Genomic DNA, 18,439 nt, shown 5'->3' with positions numbered 1-18,439 from the left:
AAATGAACAAGCACGTTAATAATTATGCTTAAGTATGTTGTTTTACATACAATTAAAAATACCAAGAACTCAATACGAATAAATTAAAACAGTAAATAAACAATTTTAAATTTAAACTAATGCCACACTTAAATTTCTTTACATTGCGTTCACTTAGCAGCAGTCCTGTCAGCCTGTCTGCCAGTATACAAGTTTCCACAATAAAAAGGGAAACGCTGTCGAAGGTATTCAAGCGTAAAACACGTGAAGAAAAAAAAGGGGACACCCGGATTTGAACCAGGGACCTCTCGATCTGCAGTCGAATGCTCTACCACTGAGCTATATCCCCTGATATGAGATGACGGTGTAATAATAACCCCGTTGTTACAAAAAGCTTTGCAATCTTTTATTTTAAAGAATTGAAAATACTTTGTTTTTACAACGCAATAGATTTATTTTTTCTACTCACATTCACTCGCAAATAAAATATATAAAAGTAAATTTATTTTCGATATTATAAAAATGTGCAACAGTAAATAAATAAATAAAGCTTATAAACAAAATATTACGAATGCGAAACACAATTCTCAACCGGAGATTTTCTTCTTAAAAAGTCGACGATTGCCGCTTTTAAATGTTTGTCGGGTGGGCCAAAGGTAGGTCGAACTTGAATACCATATCCTGGAATCCTGACTGGCTTAAGAAAATTTCTGGTATTTTGGCCCATGACGTCATCGTTCATGACGTCCTCTTCTTCGGAACTGTGGCCGCGTCGTTTTTCTTTGGTTCGGCGATTTTGAAACCAGGTTTTTATTTGGCATTCGGTTAAATTCTGAATAACATAATAGGTAAACGTTAAAAAAGTTTAGACAATGATTCTTAAGTTCTAAAACATATACCCTCCAACATTTGGTAAAAATGCGCTATTGGTTAAAGTTAACGTATTTATTGGTTAAAGTTAAAAAAATATATCGACGCTATTGGTTAAAGTTAAGAAAATATATCGACATATATTTAAAGGTAGTATAAATACACGAAAAATGGTGTTAAGCAGGTACAACTTGCACCTTTGTGTGTATCGATTGATGTCCTTTCGGAAATATCAAAAGGTCGTAAAATCGGCAAAGCTGTTGGAAGTTCGGACGTCGCATAAACTCGTAATGGAAACTAATTGGACGGCGATTGATTAAACGAAAGGCCTTCGGTGCCAATTTGTTTGATAATTAAAACACATTAGTGCAAGCGACACAATGTACTATTGTTTTATATGGCGACAGGTTGACAATAGGGATTATAAATATTTAACAAATCAGGACAACGCCTAGTTTTTTCACAGATTAAAATGTCAGATTAATTTGTTTTAAGTAACTTTTGGTAACATTTCCAATATAAACAAAAACATAATATACGTTTTGTTTATATTATATCACACAACATTTCCGTAGCGGGCTCTTGGGGAAAAATAATCTACAACTACGTCATGGGAACAAATCAATTCTAATTTTAACTTACCACTTTTTGTGATAGGTAAGCTCTTTCGGTTCTGGTGAGATATTGTTTAGTAGAAAACACATTTTCAAGCTCTAAAATTTGAACTCCGGTAAATAATCTTCTTCCTATCCTTGTTCCTCGACTTTTTCCATGATCTCCGCTCGTATTTTTAGCATCATCGTAACCTTAATTAAATTAAAATATAATAAAACTAAACTCGAAATAAATTTTTTATTTAAAAAAAATATTTTAGTTTTTCTTTACCTGGACTTGTTCTTCTTGATGATTTTGAGTCTTCCTCACTATCATCAGATGAGAAAGAAGTCGACATATCAATAGCTGACGGGTCATTTCTTCGAGGGTCATAATTCGAATCTTGGGGTAAAATCTGACTTGAAATCGGAAAAGGCTCTGCGCTTGATTTAGGCCAATTCTGGGCTTTATATTTGGAAAGATAATAGTTCGGATATTGCGACGTTTGCAACCTTCTTGGATCAAAAGTGGGCTCAAATACCAACCCAGGAGTATGTTCGTCAGATTTTCGATGTAAGTAGTTAAGATGTGAGAAGTATTTCTCTTGCTTCTTCCCTGACATTAGTTTGTTTTCGACGTATTCTTTTTTAATATCATTGCTGGGTAAAAAAGCACCATCGTGCTGTTTCGATTTCCATTCTACTGTATAATTCTTATTTTCCAAATATTTTTTCTTATCGCATGAATTATTTCCACAGCTTCCAAGAATAAAATCAATCGAAAAGTTGACTTTCATTTTTTTCAATGGTTTATTTTTAGTACAAAAATATATTGTTTCTAATTAAAAAAATAGTAAATATATTGTAATATTAATTTTTTTTTATGCCAATTGCAATTCTTAATTCTTCCTTTGACTTTATATAAGACTCTATGTCCGTAAGCTTCTGTGCTACTTGATTCTGATTCCAATTTCAGATACTCCACTTGCTTTATATATGGAAGCTTCTTCCCCAAAGAAGAAAGAAACCTCAAAGTGCAGCGACTCCGCGGCGCGTGCTTGAAGCCGCCTACTTGTGACGTTGCGATCCAGTGTCTGTGACGTCATCAGGAGACGACAATTAGGGGAGACATGCAACGCTCGTTAAACTTTTCAGCGAATTGAAAACTTGCAGCCGAAGCACGATTACATGCTTTATTGCTATTGTTACGTGTTGAATTATTCATTGTTACAAAGGCGCGCGTATTCTGTCGCGGCTGAGGTTCGGGGCGCCCGTACAATGTCAATAGCGCCGCAGCGGAAGTAGATATGTTAAAATGGATCCTTAAAGTCGAATGCCGACGCAAACTTTGAATTGTTAAGCGACAAATAATAATGACTTTAAAGAAACCCCTTTTATGTATTTCTTATGATTTTCAATAGTCGCCGAATTAAAACAAATACTAAAAATCAAATATAAACTTTGACACAATAGTTTTTATTTTAAATTAGACTTTGTTAAAAGTAGAATTATCGCCCCCTTTAAAGTATTATTATTTTTTCTAAAATTTTTAATTATTTTTGATTCAAAAACCAGTATAATTTTCTGTGTTTCTCATAGTAGTTTACACACTATTTGTAAACAAAGCAAACAACGGTAACATTGTTTCCGTCAACCTTTGAAGTGGATTACAAAATGGCGACAAAACGAACAAAATATTTAATCACAAACCAATGAAACGTCGCCTGCTTACTTGCAGTACAGACAAAGAATCCGTCTGCCAAGAGTTACCTACTGACTGACTATACATCAAGTCTAGTCGACCCGACGGCACTTGTTCAGGTAATTTGTTACTTTAATTAATTTATTAAACAAACCTTGCCACCATGTCTTGTTCTTTATGGAGTATTGGCGTTGTATTTTGATTAGAAGTTGTTCATTTTAAGCCCTGCCGATATTCAATATTATTCATAACTTCGAGGGAATAAAATGCCTACAAGATATATTTTGGCTACAATAAATTGTAGGATTAAAATTATTAAATAATTGCAAAATAAAAAGGGGGTACCATCGAAATTATAAATATTCACATTACACAAATATAATGGGAATCAAACTCAGAAACACTTGTCCTTAGCCTAAATGTGGTATGACATTTTAGCAGCGGGAATTAAACTTACGAAATATTGCGCATCACAACCTGTGATTTTTATGTAATTTTTTCGTTATACTAATATATATTTAATATATTTAAAAGACTTTTGACTACAACTTTTAATTTACTATACGAATTAACTGTAATAGCCTTTAAATTACTATTTTGAAACTGCATTATTATTCTGTTTTAAAGAATATTGTTTAAAAATCGTAAATCGTAATATGGTTGCAAACCAAAATATTTAATTTTTTTATTACAACCTGTTATTTTTTTAATATTTTTGGTTAATACTTTTATATATCCCCCCCCACCCCCCCCCCCTTCGAAACCCAATAAAATAAACCACGTACATGTTATAACGTACTTTAAATAATTAAAACTTTTTTTGGGGGCAATTTTAACTTGAATGGCATTACCATTAAAAGTGGTCGTGCCTTTATCTGCAAACGTCTAGAAATCCTCTTTCGGTAAAAAATATTCAACTGTACTAATATTGTGACGTCATATATTGTCAGAAATATTTTATTAAACCCAACCTTTTTAATTTATCTCCAAACACAAAACAAAATGTTTTTTTCTCGTTAATTTTATAATATCTGCGCCATTTTACATTCCCGGATGTTATCGAACAGGCATGACCTTCAATTATTTCATTTTTTATTTTTTTGTTATAAAAAACCTTAAAACTAAATAGATGTAGAAACAAAAATTGATTTTAAGATTTATATTTATAAAATAAGAAAACAAATGTGTTGGAACATTAACAAACGTTAGATTTTAATTTATAATTCGGAAAAAAAGAATGATATAATTTACTATTACTAAACGAGGTTTGTTATAAAGCATAGAAACCTAAAATTTTCCATTAAGCGAGGCGCAAGGAATGTGACGTCATAATTAGTGCGTCTTCCCTAGAAATTCCTTTATCACGAAGTTCCGGGTTGTTGCAAAATTGAATTAGGTTGACAGAGAGTTGTTACCAAATAAGGTCAAACAGTGCAGCTGAATCCAGCTGAAATGTTGCAATCTTTTCTAATTAAGCACTGGAATGTTACTTCTTAATTAGTGCGCCTGAGAAATTCCTTTAACACGAGGTCCCGGGTTGTTGCATCATTATCAGAAACTCTCTCGCGTAATAGTACGCATTGTTAACGCACGTATTGGTTGTTTTGTACGTCTTGGTGTGTTTTGCGGCGTCGTGCACGTTCACACATGAACACGTGCAGAGTCACGTGACTTGGTGTTTCGTGGCAAATTTGAAATGAAATCGGAGTTTTAGTTCTTTCCAGATGGACTTTCGAGGTGAGTAGACGTGTTTTTGTTGGTGTTCAAGATTTAAGATTTTTGAATTTTATCGTTTATAGTATTAAGTGTGGCATACTACAACTTGTTATTAGTTAAATATAAAACATTTTTTAAACAAATATAGAATAAATTTTTCTAATTTTTTTTAGAAAAGTTGAAGTGTAATAAAACTTTCTCGTGTGAGACAACTCATGGCAAAATTTTTGCGAACACTGCCCCAGGTTTGTTTTAACTTTTTTTAAGTGAAATGAAATTATTTTTATTACCTAAAATCATTCTAAAAAAAAATTATTAATGAAATAATATTAGTTTTAAGTTATTAAACATAACAATAAAATAATTTTAAACCTATGAACATTATTAAACCTGTGTTGATGCGCAGGTACTTCACCCAATAGTTAACAGAGGTATTTAAATTGTAGAAATAGTTATAAATTAAGCATAAATTAAAATTATTTGGCACAAGAATTAAAAAAATGACATAATTTAATATTTTGGCACAAAAAATGTAAAAAAAAGATATGTATTAACAATATTTGGCACAAAAATTGACATATTTTAATATTTGCCCAAAAAAATTAACAATTGACATAACATAAAAATTTGGACACATTTCGACATATCATAAAATGACAATTGAAAAAAAATAGTAGGGTTAAGTGTCCTTTACTATTTAATAAACAATATTTTCTATGTAGGAGAAAATGGAAAATATTTGGATTTTATAATTGGAGGAAAAAGATAATAACAGGAATTGGAGGAATGGAAAATGGATGCAATCATTATAAGTCTACTTTGCAACTAGCAAAGGGGATGTTAAGTTTTAAAAAAACTCAGGACCCGAAGACAACTTTGCAATGGATTGGATCATTTTACAAACTCAAAAAAAGTCTCAGGACCTTGTATGTTTAATATTAAGATGAGGTCTGTAGGGCTGTAGGTTTTACGTGCCTGTTTTTTATATGTAATGCATAATAAAGCGCTTAAAAGATTTTCACGGGTTAAAAGTTTGTAGTATCACGTGTCTACTTTTTTATTTGTGACTATTAATCAACTCATAATTTTGCGCCATAAATGTTGTATAGTTGACACAGTCTCAATGTGTTTAGGTTTTTGTGTGTAATCCTAATTATATTAAACGGGACTGTTTAATAGTTTTTTTGAAAGTGTGGTCTATAAAAAGTTTTTGCGCAGTAGAATCTATATTAGAGTAGGCTTTTTGTAAAACTAGGCCTATGTGTGTGTTTTGTGTATTTTTATGCAAAAGAAAAAAGTCTCAGGACCTCATTTCAACTTGACGAACTCAAAAAAAAGTCTCAGGACCTCACTTCAACAAAAGGTGGGCTGTAGGGTTCAGGTCTGTAGGGCTGTAGGTTTTTACGGGTCTATTTTTTATATGTACTAAATAAACAAGCGCCTTAAAAATTTTCACGGGTTAAAGTTTTTAGTATCACGGTCTGCTTTTTTATTTTGACTGGTTAACAACTCATAATTTTGCGCCTTTAAAGTAGTATAGTTGACACAGTCCAGTGTGTTTAGGTTTCTGTGTGTTCATAATTATATTAATCGGGACTGTGTAATGGTTTTTTAAAAGTGTGGCCTATAAAAGTTTTGCGCAAGTAAAAGATAAATATATATTCATATAGAGAAAGATAGATTTTATAAAACTAGGCCTATGTGTGGTTTATATTTTTTATGTGTGTTTTTATGCAATTTACTGTATTTTATTCGCCCTATGTTAAATTTATGCTATACCTTAGTGTGTGTGTATGGGTTGGAACCCACCATAAATTATTTAATTTCGTGGGCGGAGCCCAATGTAAAGCATTATTAATTTTCGTGGATGGAAATCCAAACTAAAATATATTTCATAAACAGAATCCAAAATAGCATACACAGCAAACACTAAATTAAACATGCAAAAAGAAACTTAAATATTTCCGATTTCTCTCTCTTTTATTTTTTGCAGGCTATTCTTTTTTCTTCTACTTTTAAAACCATTATTTACCTCCACAGGGGCCTCTTAAATTGTCCATTTTATTTCTCTACAGGGGCATTACTAACCAAATTACTATTTTTTCAGGGGCCTTCAAAAAACTAAAACCAAACTAACCCTTTTTTACAGGCTTTTTTCAGGTTAGATTACCAAAAACACATTTTAACATTCTGTTTTTTATTTTTAGATGCTGGTTGATTATTTCAAAGAGCTCGTCGATTTCTTTTTGACCAATTTTAATTTGTTCTTTATTTTTAGAGACTCTGCTAAAAGAAAACTTCAATCTAACCTTTTTTATTTTTTCCTGCAGGGTAGATTACCATAAACAAATACTAACTCTGTTCTTTATTTTTAGATTCTGGTTGACGAACAAAAGTTTGTATAAAATTTTTTAATGTAAAATGTCACCAACACAAAACAAATAAATAACTTTATCTTCGTTTAAAAAAAACATTTAGCATAACACGATCAATTAGTTACAACCACACTTAAAATAATTGTAAGCAGTATTCTAATCTTTATTATTTTACAGGAAAAAAGATCGAGCATATGTACCATTTTTGCTGAGGGTCCGGTAATTCCGCTTTTCCTGTGGCCCGAGCAATTTCGCTTTTTCTTTGGGGCCAGCCAACTTGCTTTTTCTGTGGGGCCAGCCATTCTGCTTTTCCTGTGAGGCCAGCTATTCCGCTTTTTCTATGGGGGCAATCTTTTTTGTCAAGGACCAATAACCCTTTTGCCGAGGTTTTAACATTTCAATGTACAGAAAAATAAACTGTACAAACACAAAAAAACATTTCATAAGTTTAAACTGTTTAAACAAAACTTCTACATATAAAACTGTACATAAATTTTACAGTAATATTTTGCATTTTTTATGTTATTAATATTTTTGTATATTTTTTAAATTCACTTTTTCATATATAAAAACCTTATTTTTTAATGCATGGTAGTGTGGTGTTCATTAAATTAATCGTAATAATTTATATTTATTTGTGTTCTACATTCTTTAATTGCACGTTTCTAATTTTCCAATTAATGACGTCAAACGCACCACAGGTGCTTCAAGTAAAAAAAGCGTTGATTACTAAACCAAACACATTTCTTTCATTTCTAGTTGTAGAAAACACGTGCTCTCATTCTCTGTTGTAGAACTTACAGTAAAGTTAATATTGTTTAACTAACTACTTATTATTTAACGATTCTATTTGAATAAGAATAAGGCAATAAATTTGACAAACAAATTGTGTAATTATTGGCATCCTTTAGTAGATTATATCGCAATTTTTTTTGTAGTTATGTTATTTTGTTACTTCGATTACTACACTGTTATGTTTTTTAATATTTATTCATAATGTACTGTGTTTTTGCATTTTGTTTTTACTTCATATTTACTATGCTTTCGTATATGTTCAATGTATTGTCATTTTTATTATATAGTAACTGAATTTGTTAACCATTTTTCTAATGTAATTTTTTTTCTTTCTTGCCTTTTGTATATTGCAACTGTGTTTCACAATGTATAATTATAAATACAAAAAACGAGTTATTATTCTTATTGCTCTGGCTATCCTATATTGTCATAAACTTTGTCCTAAATTTTGTCCAATAACATACAAATAACTTTAATTTGGCCGATACCATAGAAAATAACTTTAAATTTGTCCCTTAACATTAAAAATAACTTTAAATTGGCCAGTACCATAGAAAATAACTTTAAATTTGTCCCTTAACATGAAAAATAACTTAAAATTGGCCGATAACACAAAAAAAACTTACAACTTTGTCCAATAACATTGAAAATAACTTTAAATTGGCCGATAACACAAAAATAACTTAAAATTGGTCCCCAACATAAATAATAATTTTAAATTTGTCATCGTACATGTAAAATAACTTGAAATTTGTCCCTTACATGTAAAATAACTTAAAATTTCCCCCCTAACATGGAAAATAACTTAAAATTGGCCGATAACATAGAAAATAACTTAAAATTTGTACCCTATGTAGAAAATAACTTTAAATTGGTCCAACACAGAAAATAACTTAAAATTTGTCCCCTAACATAGAAAATGACTTAAAATTGGCCGATAACATAAAAAATATCTTAAAATTGTAACCTAACATAAAAACTATCTTAAAATTGTTCCCCTAACATAAAAAAATAATTTATGTCATCAAATACAAGCTAAATAGAATCTCTTACTATACATATATAAACCAGTAAATACATTTCATTAAACTTAAGGCTAGGTCAAAGTAAAAACATAGAGTTCAAATAATAAATAAGTCTAATAAAGAATATGTTAAAATTGAACAGCACACATTTTAAAAAACTAAAGAAAGAATGTTAATAGCCCCACACAGGTAATTAATTTTAGTCTTTAAATGAATAAAAGTGTATTAAGGGGTGTATTAAGGTATAAAGCAAGTAACAATGCGTTTACGAAAGGTTTAAAAGGTAATTTTATGAATGGCTTATTCAAAAAGCACAGGTTCAATTAGCTAAACGCACATTTTCGTTTATCCTCAATATTTATTTTTTTAAGAAATTTTAAAAATTTGCATATATTAAAATAAATTATAAAATAGATGCCCAAATTAAAAAAAAAAAAGTAAATTAAAAAATAAATTTAATAAAATGTTGTGCTAACGACTTAAAAACATTTTAAAGTTAACGCGAAATTCTGTGACGTCACGAATCTTGCTAGCTTTCTTGAAATCGCATGAGCTAGGGCTTTAGCTCGATTAGGGTTAGGAAAACCAGGGTTAGAGTTTTCTAAAAAATTAAATCGAGGATACAAAAAAATTTAACGAAGGATACAAACATTTAAAACGCTTAGTTGTTTTAAACATACGATTGGTTGCATTGGTTTTCTATTACTACGGTACGTTTATATATACGTTAATATGTTTAAATAATCTTAATATTTGTTTGCTTTATTAAAATACCAATATATTAATAGGTAGCTTTAGTTTTTTGTTTTAATAAGTAAAATACGTGAGTAAACTGGTAATAAATTTTGGAACGTCCGACTTTACGGACTAAACAAAAAGTACCTTTTTTCAAGAATTCATGTAGTGAAGCTAAATGTTCTAACCACTACATTATTTTGCTTGTTATTATTGCTCATTGGGTTTGGTTTCTGACACGGCAGCACGGATTAAACTAAAGTTACTGTAAGTCAGTTCAGATGGATTGGAAATTTAATAACACTAAACCACCCCCGCAAAATAACATGGCATGGAGAAATCAACATCCATTAAATCGAATGCCACCATGTGGAATTACTCCCCCAAGACAATTTTTTCAAAGTATGATGATGGCACCAAATCAGATGATGCCACCAAACCAGATGATGCCATCAAACCATATGATGGCACACAATATGCCAATGCCACCATACTTACCACCAAATGAAATTGAGTTCTATTCAAATCATATAAGACCTTTTAATACATTGCCACCAAATCATTGGCAACATGCTAATAGTGCCCAAAGTTTTAACAAACAATCTTTTTCGGATTTTAACCAAATTTCTGTGGAAAGAAGTCGTCCGCACATAAATGTGAACAATTTTACTTTTGAACAAAAAACACCTAGTTTACTGGTAGATCAGGATAAATTAGTTGTTGCCAACTTTTTAAGAAAAATTGGAAAAGTCAAAACAATAAAAAACGAAAAGAATACCGGCAACATTCAATTTTTAAAGGTATATATATTAACTTGGTTAGATAATCAAAAGAGGTGAAACTATAAATTTTTTTATAAATGTGTTTTTTAATTTTTTTCGGTAGATTTATGAAGCTAAAAAGTTACAAAGTAAAGCAAAAAAATTAACGGAAAAGCTTGAAGAAATTTTACAATCTTCACCTGATGATATTACAACTTTAATACTAGTTCAGGTTTTTATTTTTACCTAAAAACAGGGTTGTTAAGATTACTCTTACTTAATTATTTTAAATTTTTTAGGAGGAATTAAAACCAATTCTTAAAAAGTTATCAAATAAGGATGTTGTTGAAGATTTAAGAAAAAAAATAGAAAGAAGGCGTCGAAAGCGAAATCGGAGAAAAAGAAAACGACAATCTAATTATGAGAATATTAAATTAAATAAACAATGTATTGCTAATAAAAACAAAGAAATTAATGAATGGCAACAAATAGAAAAACTTAAAATGGAGAAAAAAATACGGGTATATACATTTTTTTATTTTAGTTTAATAATGTTAAGTGTTAGTATTTCTATATTTTGTTACTTTTAGGACAAAGAAATGCAAAAACAAATAGACGAAAGTCTGTGTGAATTGCGTAAGGAACTGAATACAACAAACAAATACACAGAGGTTATAAACTCAATCAATAAACTTAGAAATATGCGAATTGGTGTTTTAATGTCAAGAGGTAAAAAAATTTTGGCTAATGTTTTTAAAAATTAAAAAAAAATACAAGTTGAAATTTAATGGTAAAATATAAATCCTTTTTAATTATCTATCATGTTTATTGTTATTATTTTTTTTGATAATAAAAATTTGCAGGTCAAAACATTATATCCGAACAAACAACTAATGACTTTAATACGACAATTTCCGATATGAACAAAACTATAAAATCACATACAAAATTAACCGAGAATAAAATTGCTTCGCTGAAACTGTTTATTGAAGCAGAACAACAAGAAGTTAAACATAACTTGGAGAAAATTAAACTCAAAAAAGAAAAGGACAAAAAAGATAAATGGGAAAATGAAAGGAAATTTATTTTATTTGGAAAAGAGAGTAAGTTATATGAATTTTACTGTGTTTATTCATTTAAAATATATTCACGCCCTTATCTAAATTATTTAAGTTAAATTTATCTAAACTCTTGTAGCTGAAGTAGATGCTTTTCACCCCTTATGGCCAGTGCAAGAACTGCACAAACAAGCAGATAAAAGTCTTAAAAGTTTAACACAACACAGGTAAGTGCAATTGCTTTGGTATTTTAATTTTGGTTGGTTATTAAATCTATATGTGATTACTTTTTAAGGCATATGTGGGATCAATATCTTCACAACGAGGGAACAAGTATTCCCTTCAACTGGGTGGAACCGGTTACGCCATCTTCAAAATATTGGGAAGACTTAGTGGCACCTGAAAAATGAGCTGCCACCAATGTAGTGGCATATTTAATAGCAATCATGGCCGACTATTGTATCTAAAAATATCCTTTAGTATCCTTATATTGTTTTTATTTGTAAAATTTAAACTGCAAATTATTTTTAGTACACGAACCTAACATGTATATATATTATTTTTTTGATCATATTTTTCTTACTGGGTAATTTTCAGCAAAAGTATTACCTGTATTATACCTGTGGAAGTACAGGAACTGTATTATCTTTTTAATGAATATTATTTTCAATTTAATCTGCATAACTTAAAGGGGACTTAATCGTAACCATATTTTCTTCCATTTAGATACCATTAGGCTAATTGTAACAAACAATAATTTTTTAAATACAAAATTTGAATAATGCCAACTTGTGGAATGCTCGTCCCAGAACCAGATCAAAACAAAGACGAAAAAGAAAATCCAATCGAGGGAATCGAAAGAGTTTTGCCCGGAGTTGTACAAGGATATAATAGTAGCAGTGAGGAGGATATTAATGTGGAAGAAAGTGAAAATGATGGATATAGTGGGTAAGTACTAATTTAAGTAAATTACTAAAGATCACATTACTTTTTAACTTTATAAATTTCAAGTTTTGTGGTAGACAACATTAGTAATAATTGTTGAAAATAATTTCCAGATACGAACAGCTTCCCATGGATGACAACTTAGCACAAAAGAGCTCGGAAGAAGAGGAGGAAGATACAAACCAACCACAACAGCCACCAACTGCTGAAGTAACCCAAATACCAGATAAACCCCTCACGCGAGAATTCGAAGTTAATGAAGGTTAGATTTGATAAAACTTCAAATAGTGAATTTTTTGTTAAATAGTAATTTTTAAAAAATTGATGGGCTTGTTTTAATTTTAGATTTAATCCGAAATACTATGAAAAACATTAAACTATCTCCCTCATTTGAGCCTACATGGGTAAAAGATTTATCAGATGATGCTTGGAACAATTTTATAAAAAACAGAATTCATAAATCTCCCGACAAACTTAAAAGTTCTGCGACAACAAGTAAAAAAACTAGTTCAAATGGTAGAGACAAAGAAGGTGCTGTATAAGATATATTGTTTTTAGAACCTAACTTTCATATGTAAGGTAGAATTTCCAGCAAGGAATGTAGATGGGAACATACATTTATTCCATTGCCTTGCCACTGTTATGTGTGCTATATTATATTTACCAACTTTTTGTAAGTCTATGACAGTTACAAATTTTATTGTTAAAGAAATTATGCCCCACTTTATATTTGCATATTTTAGATATGTTTATATTTACTTCAATTTATATACAAACCACTACCAATGATAATCAAAGTCATGTGGGTATATTACTGGGTTTTCACTGAAACTTTTAATTTGAACTAACTTTAATCTGGGGTGTATATGCGTCCTTTTTAACCATTTTAAAAGTGGTCCATTGGTTTTAGGTATGGAAAAACTAAAGCTAAACTATGTTTATCATATCTATTCTTATTCATGCTTCAGTGCAATAAAAAAAATTTTAACTTATTTTTATTTTATTAAGTTATCGAAGACCTTGGTTTATTCTTCACAGTATTATAACAAAATCACAGTTTTCACCTTAAAATACACAGTATGTGTTATAAAACAAAAAGAACAAAATTATAAAAAAGAACTAAAACATGTAAATGAAACAAAATTATTGTCATAATTAAGACGGTGTTGATGACGCTGCTTTTTTAAGTTTGCGAACAGGTTTGTCAGTTTTTTTGAACACAATAATGCAGTGAAGATTGCCTCCCTTCTTCTTAGACTTTCTCTCCTGTATTCCCTTCTCTTGTCTTCTGATGTCATAGAAGAAAGGACCTTCCATATGTAAGTCTTGAAGTATGTCACTCCATCTGTAAAATGGTAAAAACTAAGGTTAGTAAACTATAATTTCGTGTTAGTGTTTTATTAAAAAATAGGTTATGTTTAAAGAATGAAGTCTAAATTTTAGCTTAATAATTCAATCGATTTGAGCTTGCTAGGTAATATTACTTACAAATATTAAAAATACTTGAGGAGTTTTTACACGATAAAATTGAAAATATATCTTACTTTTTGCAATGAATTGGAGGATGCTTTCTGCTCGGTTCTCCAATAAAAACCCAAGTCTCCAACTTTCCCTGCACATTATTACTTAAATCATTGTTTACATCATTGGTCTGTTGCAACATTTTTTCTTCGATGTATCGCTTGCTACAATAAGCTTCGGTTGGGTCCTATTTAATGTTATCAAAAAGAAATAAAAAAGTAAGTTATATTTATTGAACATTTGTTATATAATCATTTTGTTTTATGTTGTGTAGAATGTATATTTTATGTCGTAAACTATCCATTTACCTGTGGTGTTTCTTCATAACCAATCGGGCAAAAGTAGTGGTTTAGGCAATGGTAAATAAAAGCAGTATTCTCATTTCTAAGTCCTGTGGTAAGTAAACTCAATGCACCCTCGTCACCAATAGCTTTTGTTTGGAGTTTACCTAAAAAAACATTGATAGTTTTTATATAAAAATCTAGGATATTTTATCTCATTTAGGTATTTTAAAATTACCTTTTGGTTTGTACATGTACTTCGCATTTCCATTTACACAAAAGAACTCATTTAATCTTCGAAACCATCGCATCAAAGTTGCATTTCCTGTGAAAGGGCCAAACCTTATTTCTCCAAATGGAGGCTTAAAGCCAAGAATATTAAGAGCATCCTCCTATGAATTTTAAAAACTTTGTGTTTAAATGGTTGGTCTAGTTTGGGTAGCAACTGTATGCTCTGTTTGATGTTTTCAGAAAGCTCTTACCTGAGTTATTGGATTTAATTCACCAGTTCCCAGGTTGCTGTACAGATAATTCCACACAGATACAAGTGATGTAAGTCCACATGATTTCTTGTATTGTGGTCTAGACATACAATACCACCTTCTTAGATCCAGTACTTTTCTTTCCACTACATCAGCCAGTGTTATAGGCAGCGAATAACTAATGGACCTGTGATGAAATTATCTATTAGTTTCACAGAAAACTATTATATATATTAAGAAAAGGATTATTTTTAGCTAATAAAATAATGACCGATTGTAATCTTTTCGCTTTTGAGCCAACGATTTTTTGCTTTTTAAATGCTTCAAATGTGGAGGTTTTGTTTTCTTCTTTGGCACAGATTTTTTATTTTCTTCCTCAAAATTAATCTCCCATTTTAAACATCCAAGTTTCTCTTGAACAGTCGAGTCTAATGCAGATTGAAAACTATTTTCATCATTAATCAAAAAGCCATCTCCCTTTTCATTGATTTTAAAAGTTTTCTGATCATTTAAAAATTTACCTTTTGAGCTATAAAATGTCGAATTATTCATATTATTGTTTGTCAAATTAAAGTAGCTATTACTTGACAAAGACTCAAAATCATTGCTACAAATCCCCTCCGAGTCAGATATCGAGTCTAAATCACGATCCGAGGGAGTATTCTCAGAATCAGAGGACTCTAAATCTTCCATGATACTTGGCTCCCCAACTACATGATGATTTAATGAGATGTTTGAAACTTCTTTGCGAGCTTTTTTCTGTGCTGGTATTTTATGTTTAACAATTTTTTTATTCAGTTCTTCATTGCAACTTTGATAGTCTTCGTCAGAAGATTCAGTTTTAGAATCTATTTCAGATTGTTTGTTCTCCCCACTTGTGAAGAAGTTGCCCATGTTAACAAATTATGTTTTGTACTAGATTGCTTTTTTTTAAAACTAAATCTAGGTGGATAAATGAAAAATACCCAATTGAATAATATTCAAAAATAGGATAAAAAAATAAAATTTCGTAATTTTATTTAGCTGATGAAAGGTGAATTTACGTAAATGGTTTGCTTAGTTTGTCTACCTTTAATGGCTTAAGCTTGCGTGGTCAAACGTGTAACAAATTAACAAATAAAGTAAGGGATTCTTATTGTATGGTTTACCAAAGCTTAGATATTGTTAACACATGCATATACTTAACCCGCTTAACGTTTGAAAATATTTTTGTTATCATTAACAACAGTATACTAACGAAATATTGTAAGGCATCGATATATTGTGCATGAAATAAAAAATATGAGATCACAAATATTAATTAAGATTACGAAAGTATTTTGATTTTATTTAATTCACAGGAACAATTAACAAAAAAAGTAAGTGCGAAGGCGAAATCAATAAGTGCAACAACGTTAAAATCGTGACATAGCGTCATTTTCTCTTGTGAGTTTCAAGTAGCCTCTACTATAACCTTCATCTAAAAAAGCAAGTCATCATTACATTAAGCAAAAATGTGGCACGTTACAAAAGTAGTTACCGTTCATAGTTCTTATTGCTTTCCATAAAAGAGGTAGTGAGACCCAATAAGAAGGAAATTTATATCGAGTAATTCCCAAAATCAAAACCATGTCTTCTTTGGGATTGTATCCGCCTTAAAAAATGACATACCTAAAAATGTTTGCCCGTTGTTGTATAACTTAATTACACATACCTATTGGTGCATAGTGTCCCATACCAGTTTGGCCCAAAGTAACTCTATCAAAATTAACAATTATAGCCTTTGAGTTACTTTTACAGGAAGTCAATATATCTTTTCTGTAAAAATCATTTTAATAAGTTATTTTAAATTAACCAACGTAACACCAAGTTGATTTTTAATTAAATTACCGAAATGTATCAGCGCAGTTTTGATGAAATGCATTCACTGCAATTCCATGCAACTGGCTGCTTCTTGCAACTTTTGCAAGTTGATTGATTCTTATCCCTTCTTTTTTGACTGAATGAAGATTAAACAAGTTAACCAAGGTGTATTCATCATACCATCTCCAACCACCCTTCCACTCTACCCCTTAAAAATCAACAAAAAACGATTAAATTTTTGGAAAATGATATACCATTGTATATATGTTGAGTAAATTTTGTATATTTATTGAGTAAAATATGTTTTACCGGGGTCAATATGAAAAGCATTGAGAACGACCACAAGAGAAGTGAGCCCACAAAAACAAAGTTCAAGTTGTGTTTGTACATGTTGACCAAGTACAAAATATATCTCCATGTAACATGTACTCATTGCTTCCTGTCGTAGCCCATATAAACACATTATTATATTTTCAGTCCATAACAAATCTATATTTAAGGCATATATATTTCTTAGCGCAAGTTTTTTGTCAGCTTAATGCTGTGGACTAGACACCTAGGCTTGTAAAGAAACTAAAATCAAATTTATTTGTAAATAAAAATGAATAACACTAAATACCTTAAACAAATTTTTTCCTCGTTTACTTTGAAATGAAATGCAAGTATGTGGCAGTTTTTGTTGATAGATCGTTCCTTTTAGGGCAGGAATAGTTTTGGAATTTGTCGAGTACCCCAAAAAGGAAATTCCTGGAATCTCCATAAACCAACTACTTGGTTTTAAATAATACATTAAAGTTCTTCGAGTCAGAGTAAGAAAAAAACTGACTTTAAACATAATTTTGACTACTATTACTATTCGAAAAAGCTCAGTGTCAAATTATACTTAATAAACATCATGTTAGACCATAAATATCTTCTTCAATCCTTCAGTTTTTTTGCAATACTGATTTTAAGCTTGTTCCAATCTGTTATTTAAAAGTTAGTTGTTTACAAATAAAACTATCAATCGTCTTTGTTGAATTAATGTACAAACTTCCTTTAGGGTCGTTAATAAGCGGAATACTAACAAGGTTTTAACGTCATATCAAAAAGCGTCATAGCATGCAAATTATCAAAACAAAGTATAGCTTATACTATAAACTGCAGTAAGTTTATATCATAGTCAAACATTTTTTGAACATTTTAGTAATTCTTACATCATCATAATATTTAAATCGTTGCTAAGCCACTAAACGTGTGTCATACAATTAACTACAATTAAGCTTTTCCGATTATTTGTCAGCTTAATTATGACTCGTCAAAAAAAGGTAAAGCTTTTGTTGCATAACAACATCATTATATCACGTATTCGGGTTAGTGATTGGCAGACAAAGCAAAACAGGAAATGCTACTTGCAAAATGGAAAAAAACTTATGCAATTACAATTTGATATACCTCTGTATGAAAATTTATCTGCATAAAAAGTAATAGCATTGAGCTTTTGTAGCTTTTTGTAGTTTATTTTATTTATTTAACTGCTTTGCCTTACTTACTTTAAAATTAAATACAACTTCGAGGAAATTTCCATATTTATAAGTTTTCAGCTATGGCAAACGTAAAAATGTAAGACCAGTTTTTTTAGGTTCTTTTGGTTTATTACATAAATCGATTTCTCGTTACAAAGAACATAATACGTAAAATAAAACTATAAAAATGAGGCTTATACGGTTAAATATTTTCCAAGGTAAAAAATTGCATACATATTAAATGAAAATAAGGT

The 18,439-nt window shown here is 30.2% G+C and overlaps 4 protein-coding genes and 1 non-coding gene across 6 annotated transcripts; 2 read left to right on the top strand and 3 right to left on the bottom strand.

The window, feature by feature from the left end:
• Window positions 1-256: 256 nt before the first annotated feature.
• Trnac-gca (transfer RNA cysteine (anticodon GCA)) lies at window positions 257-328 on the bottom strand. The gene has a single exon. It is a non-coding gene; the product is annotated as a tRNA-Cys (tRNA).
• Window positions 329-9,848: 9,520 nt separating this feature from the next.
• Window positions 9,849-12,037, top strand: LOC145754702 (uncharacterized). The gene is made up of 7 exons (XM_082570807.1): window positions 9,849-10,590; window positions 10,676-10,783; window positions 10,851-11,072; window positions 11,142-11,280; window positions 11,415-11,654; window positions 11,749-11,836; window positions 11,905-12,037. Exons 1-7 carry the CDS (start codon window positions 10,072-10,074, stop codon window positions 12,017-12,019), a joined length of 1,431 nt encoding a protein of 476 aa, XP_082426933.1. The 5' UTR covers window positions 9,849-10,071; the 3' UTR covers window positions 12,020-12,037.
• Window positions 12,038-12,388: 351 nt separating this feature from the next.
• Window positions 12,389-15,690, top strand: LOC145754703 (uncharacterized). Its single transcript, XM_082570808.1, has 5 exons — window positions 12,389-12,557; window positions 12,668-12,816; window positions 12,900-13,921; window positions 14,118-14,293; window positions 14,580-15,690. Exons 1-3 carry the CDS (start codon window positions 12,391-12,393, stop codon window positions 13,094-13,096), a joined length of 513 nt encoding a protein of 170 aa, XP_082426934.1. The 5' UTR covers window positions 12,389-12,390; the 3' UTR covers window positions 13,097-13,921; window positions 14,118-14,293; window positions 14,580-15,690.
• Window positions 13,580-15,773, bottom strand: LOC145754701 (basic immunoglobulin-like variable motif-containing protein). The gene is made up of 6 exons (XM_082570806.1): window positions 15,110-15,773; window positions 14,839-15,025; window positions 14,595-14,748; window positions 14,384-14,523; window positions 14,099-14,262; window positions 13,580-13,899 (listed from the first exon to the last, which is right to left on the bottom strand). Exons 1-6 carry the CDS (start codon window positions 15,730-15,732, stop codon window positions 13,710-13,712), a joined length of 1,458 nt encoding a protein of 485 aa, XP_082426932.1. The 5' UTR covers window positions 15,733-15,773; the 3' UTR covers window positions 13,580-13,709.
• Window positions 15,774-16,202: 429 nt separating this feature from the next.
• Window positions 16,203-17,598, bottom strand: LOC145755457 (uncharacterized). Of its 2 annotated transcripts, none has more exons than XM_082571695.1 (6): window positions 17,300-17,598; window positions 16,990-17,119; window positions 16,708-16,888; window positions 16,532-16,635; window positions 16,358-16,471; window positions 16,203-16,297 (listed from the first exon to the last, which is right to left on the bottom strand). In XM_082571695.1, the coding sequence occupies exons 1-6, from the start codon at window positions 17,513-17,515 to the stop codon at window positions 16,233-16,235; spliced, it is 810 nt and encodes a 269-aa protein (XP_082427821.1). In that variant the 5' UTR covers window positions 17,516-17,598; the 3' UTR covers window positions 16,203-16,232. The 2 variants fall into 2 exon arrangements, with proteins under 2 accessions (XP_082427821.1, XP_082427822.1); XM_082571696.1 differs by having other exon boundaries at window positions 16,556-16,575.
• Between the last annotated feature and the right edge of the window lie 841 nt (window positions 17,599-18,439).

This window comes from Corella eumyota, chromosome 6 (genome assembly GCF_963082875.1).
Source record: "Corella eumyota chromosome 6, kaCorEumy4.1, whole genome shotgun sequence".
NCBI lineage: Eukaryota > Metazoa > Chordata > Ascidiacea > Phlebobranchia > Corellidae > Corella > Corella eumyota.
The sequence above is the reverse complement of the archived record's forward strand: the minus strand, read 5'-3'. Positions and strand labels throughout refer to the sequence as shown.

Coding starts and splice junctions, on each gene's coding strand:
- LOC145754702 (XM_082570807.1), top strand. CDS start 10,072: ATGGATTGGAAATTTAATAACACTAAACCACCCCCGCAAAATAACATG. Junction 11,073..11,141: donor AAATGGAGAAAAAAATACGG/GTATATACATTT, acceptor TGTTACTTTTAG/GACAAAGAAATGCAAAAACA. Junction 11,281..11,414: donor TGGTGTTTTAATGTCAAGAG/GTAAAAAAATTT, acceptor AAAAATTTGCAG/GTCAAAACATTATATCCGAA.
- LOC145755457 (XM_082571695.1), bottom strand. CDS start 17,515: ATGTTTAAAGTCAGTTTTTTTCTTACTCTGACTCGAAGAACTTTAATG. Junction 17,120..17,299: donor GAGGAAAAAATTTGTTTAAG/GTATTTAGTGTT, acceptor GGGCTACGACAG/GAAGCAATGAGTACATGTTA. Junction 16,636..16,707: donor AACTGCGCTGATACATTTCG/GTAATTTAATTA, acceptor TGATTTTTACAG/AAAAGATATATTGACTTCCT.
- LOC145754703 (XM_082570808.1), top strand. CDS start 12,391: ATGCCAACTTGTGGAATGCTCGTCCCAGAACCAGATCAAAACAAAGAC. Junction 12,558..12,667: donor GAAAATGATGGATATAGTGG/GTAAGTACTAAT, acceptor AATAATTTCCAG/ATACGAACAGCTTCCCATGG. Junction 12,817..12,899: donor AGAATTCGAAGTTAATGAAG/GTTAGATTTGAT, acceptor TTTTAATTTTAG/ATTTAATCCGAAATACTATG.
- LOC145754701 (XM_082570806.1), bottom strand. CDS start 15,732: ATGGGCAACTTCTTCACAAGTGGGGAGAACAAACAATCTGAAATAGAT. Junction 14,524..14,594: donor GTACATGTACAAACCAAAAG/GTAATTTTAAAA, acceptor ATGTTTTTTTAG/GTAAACTCCAAACAAAAGCT. Junction 13,900..14,098: donor CCTCCAATTCATTGCAAAAA/GTAAGATATATT, acceptor ACCATTTTACAG/ATGGAGTGACATACTTCAAG.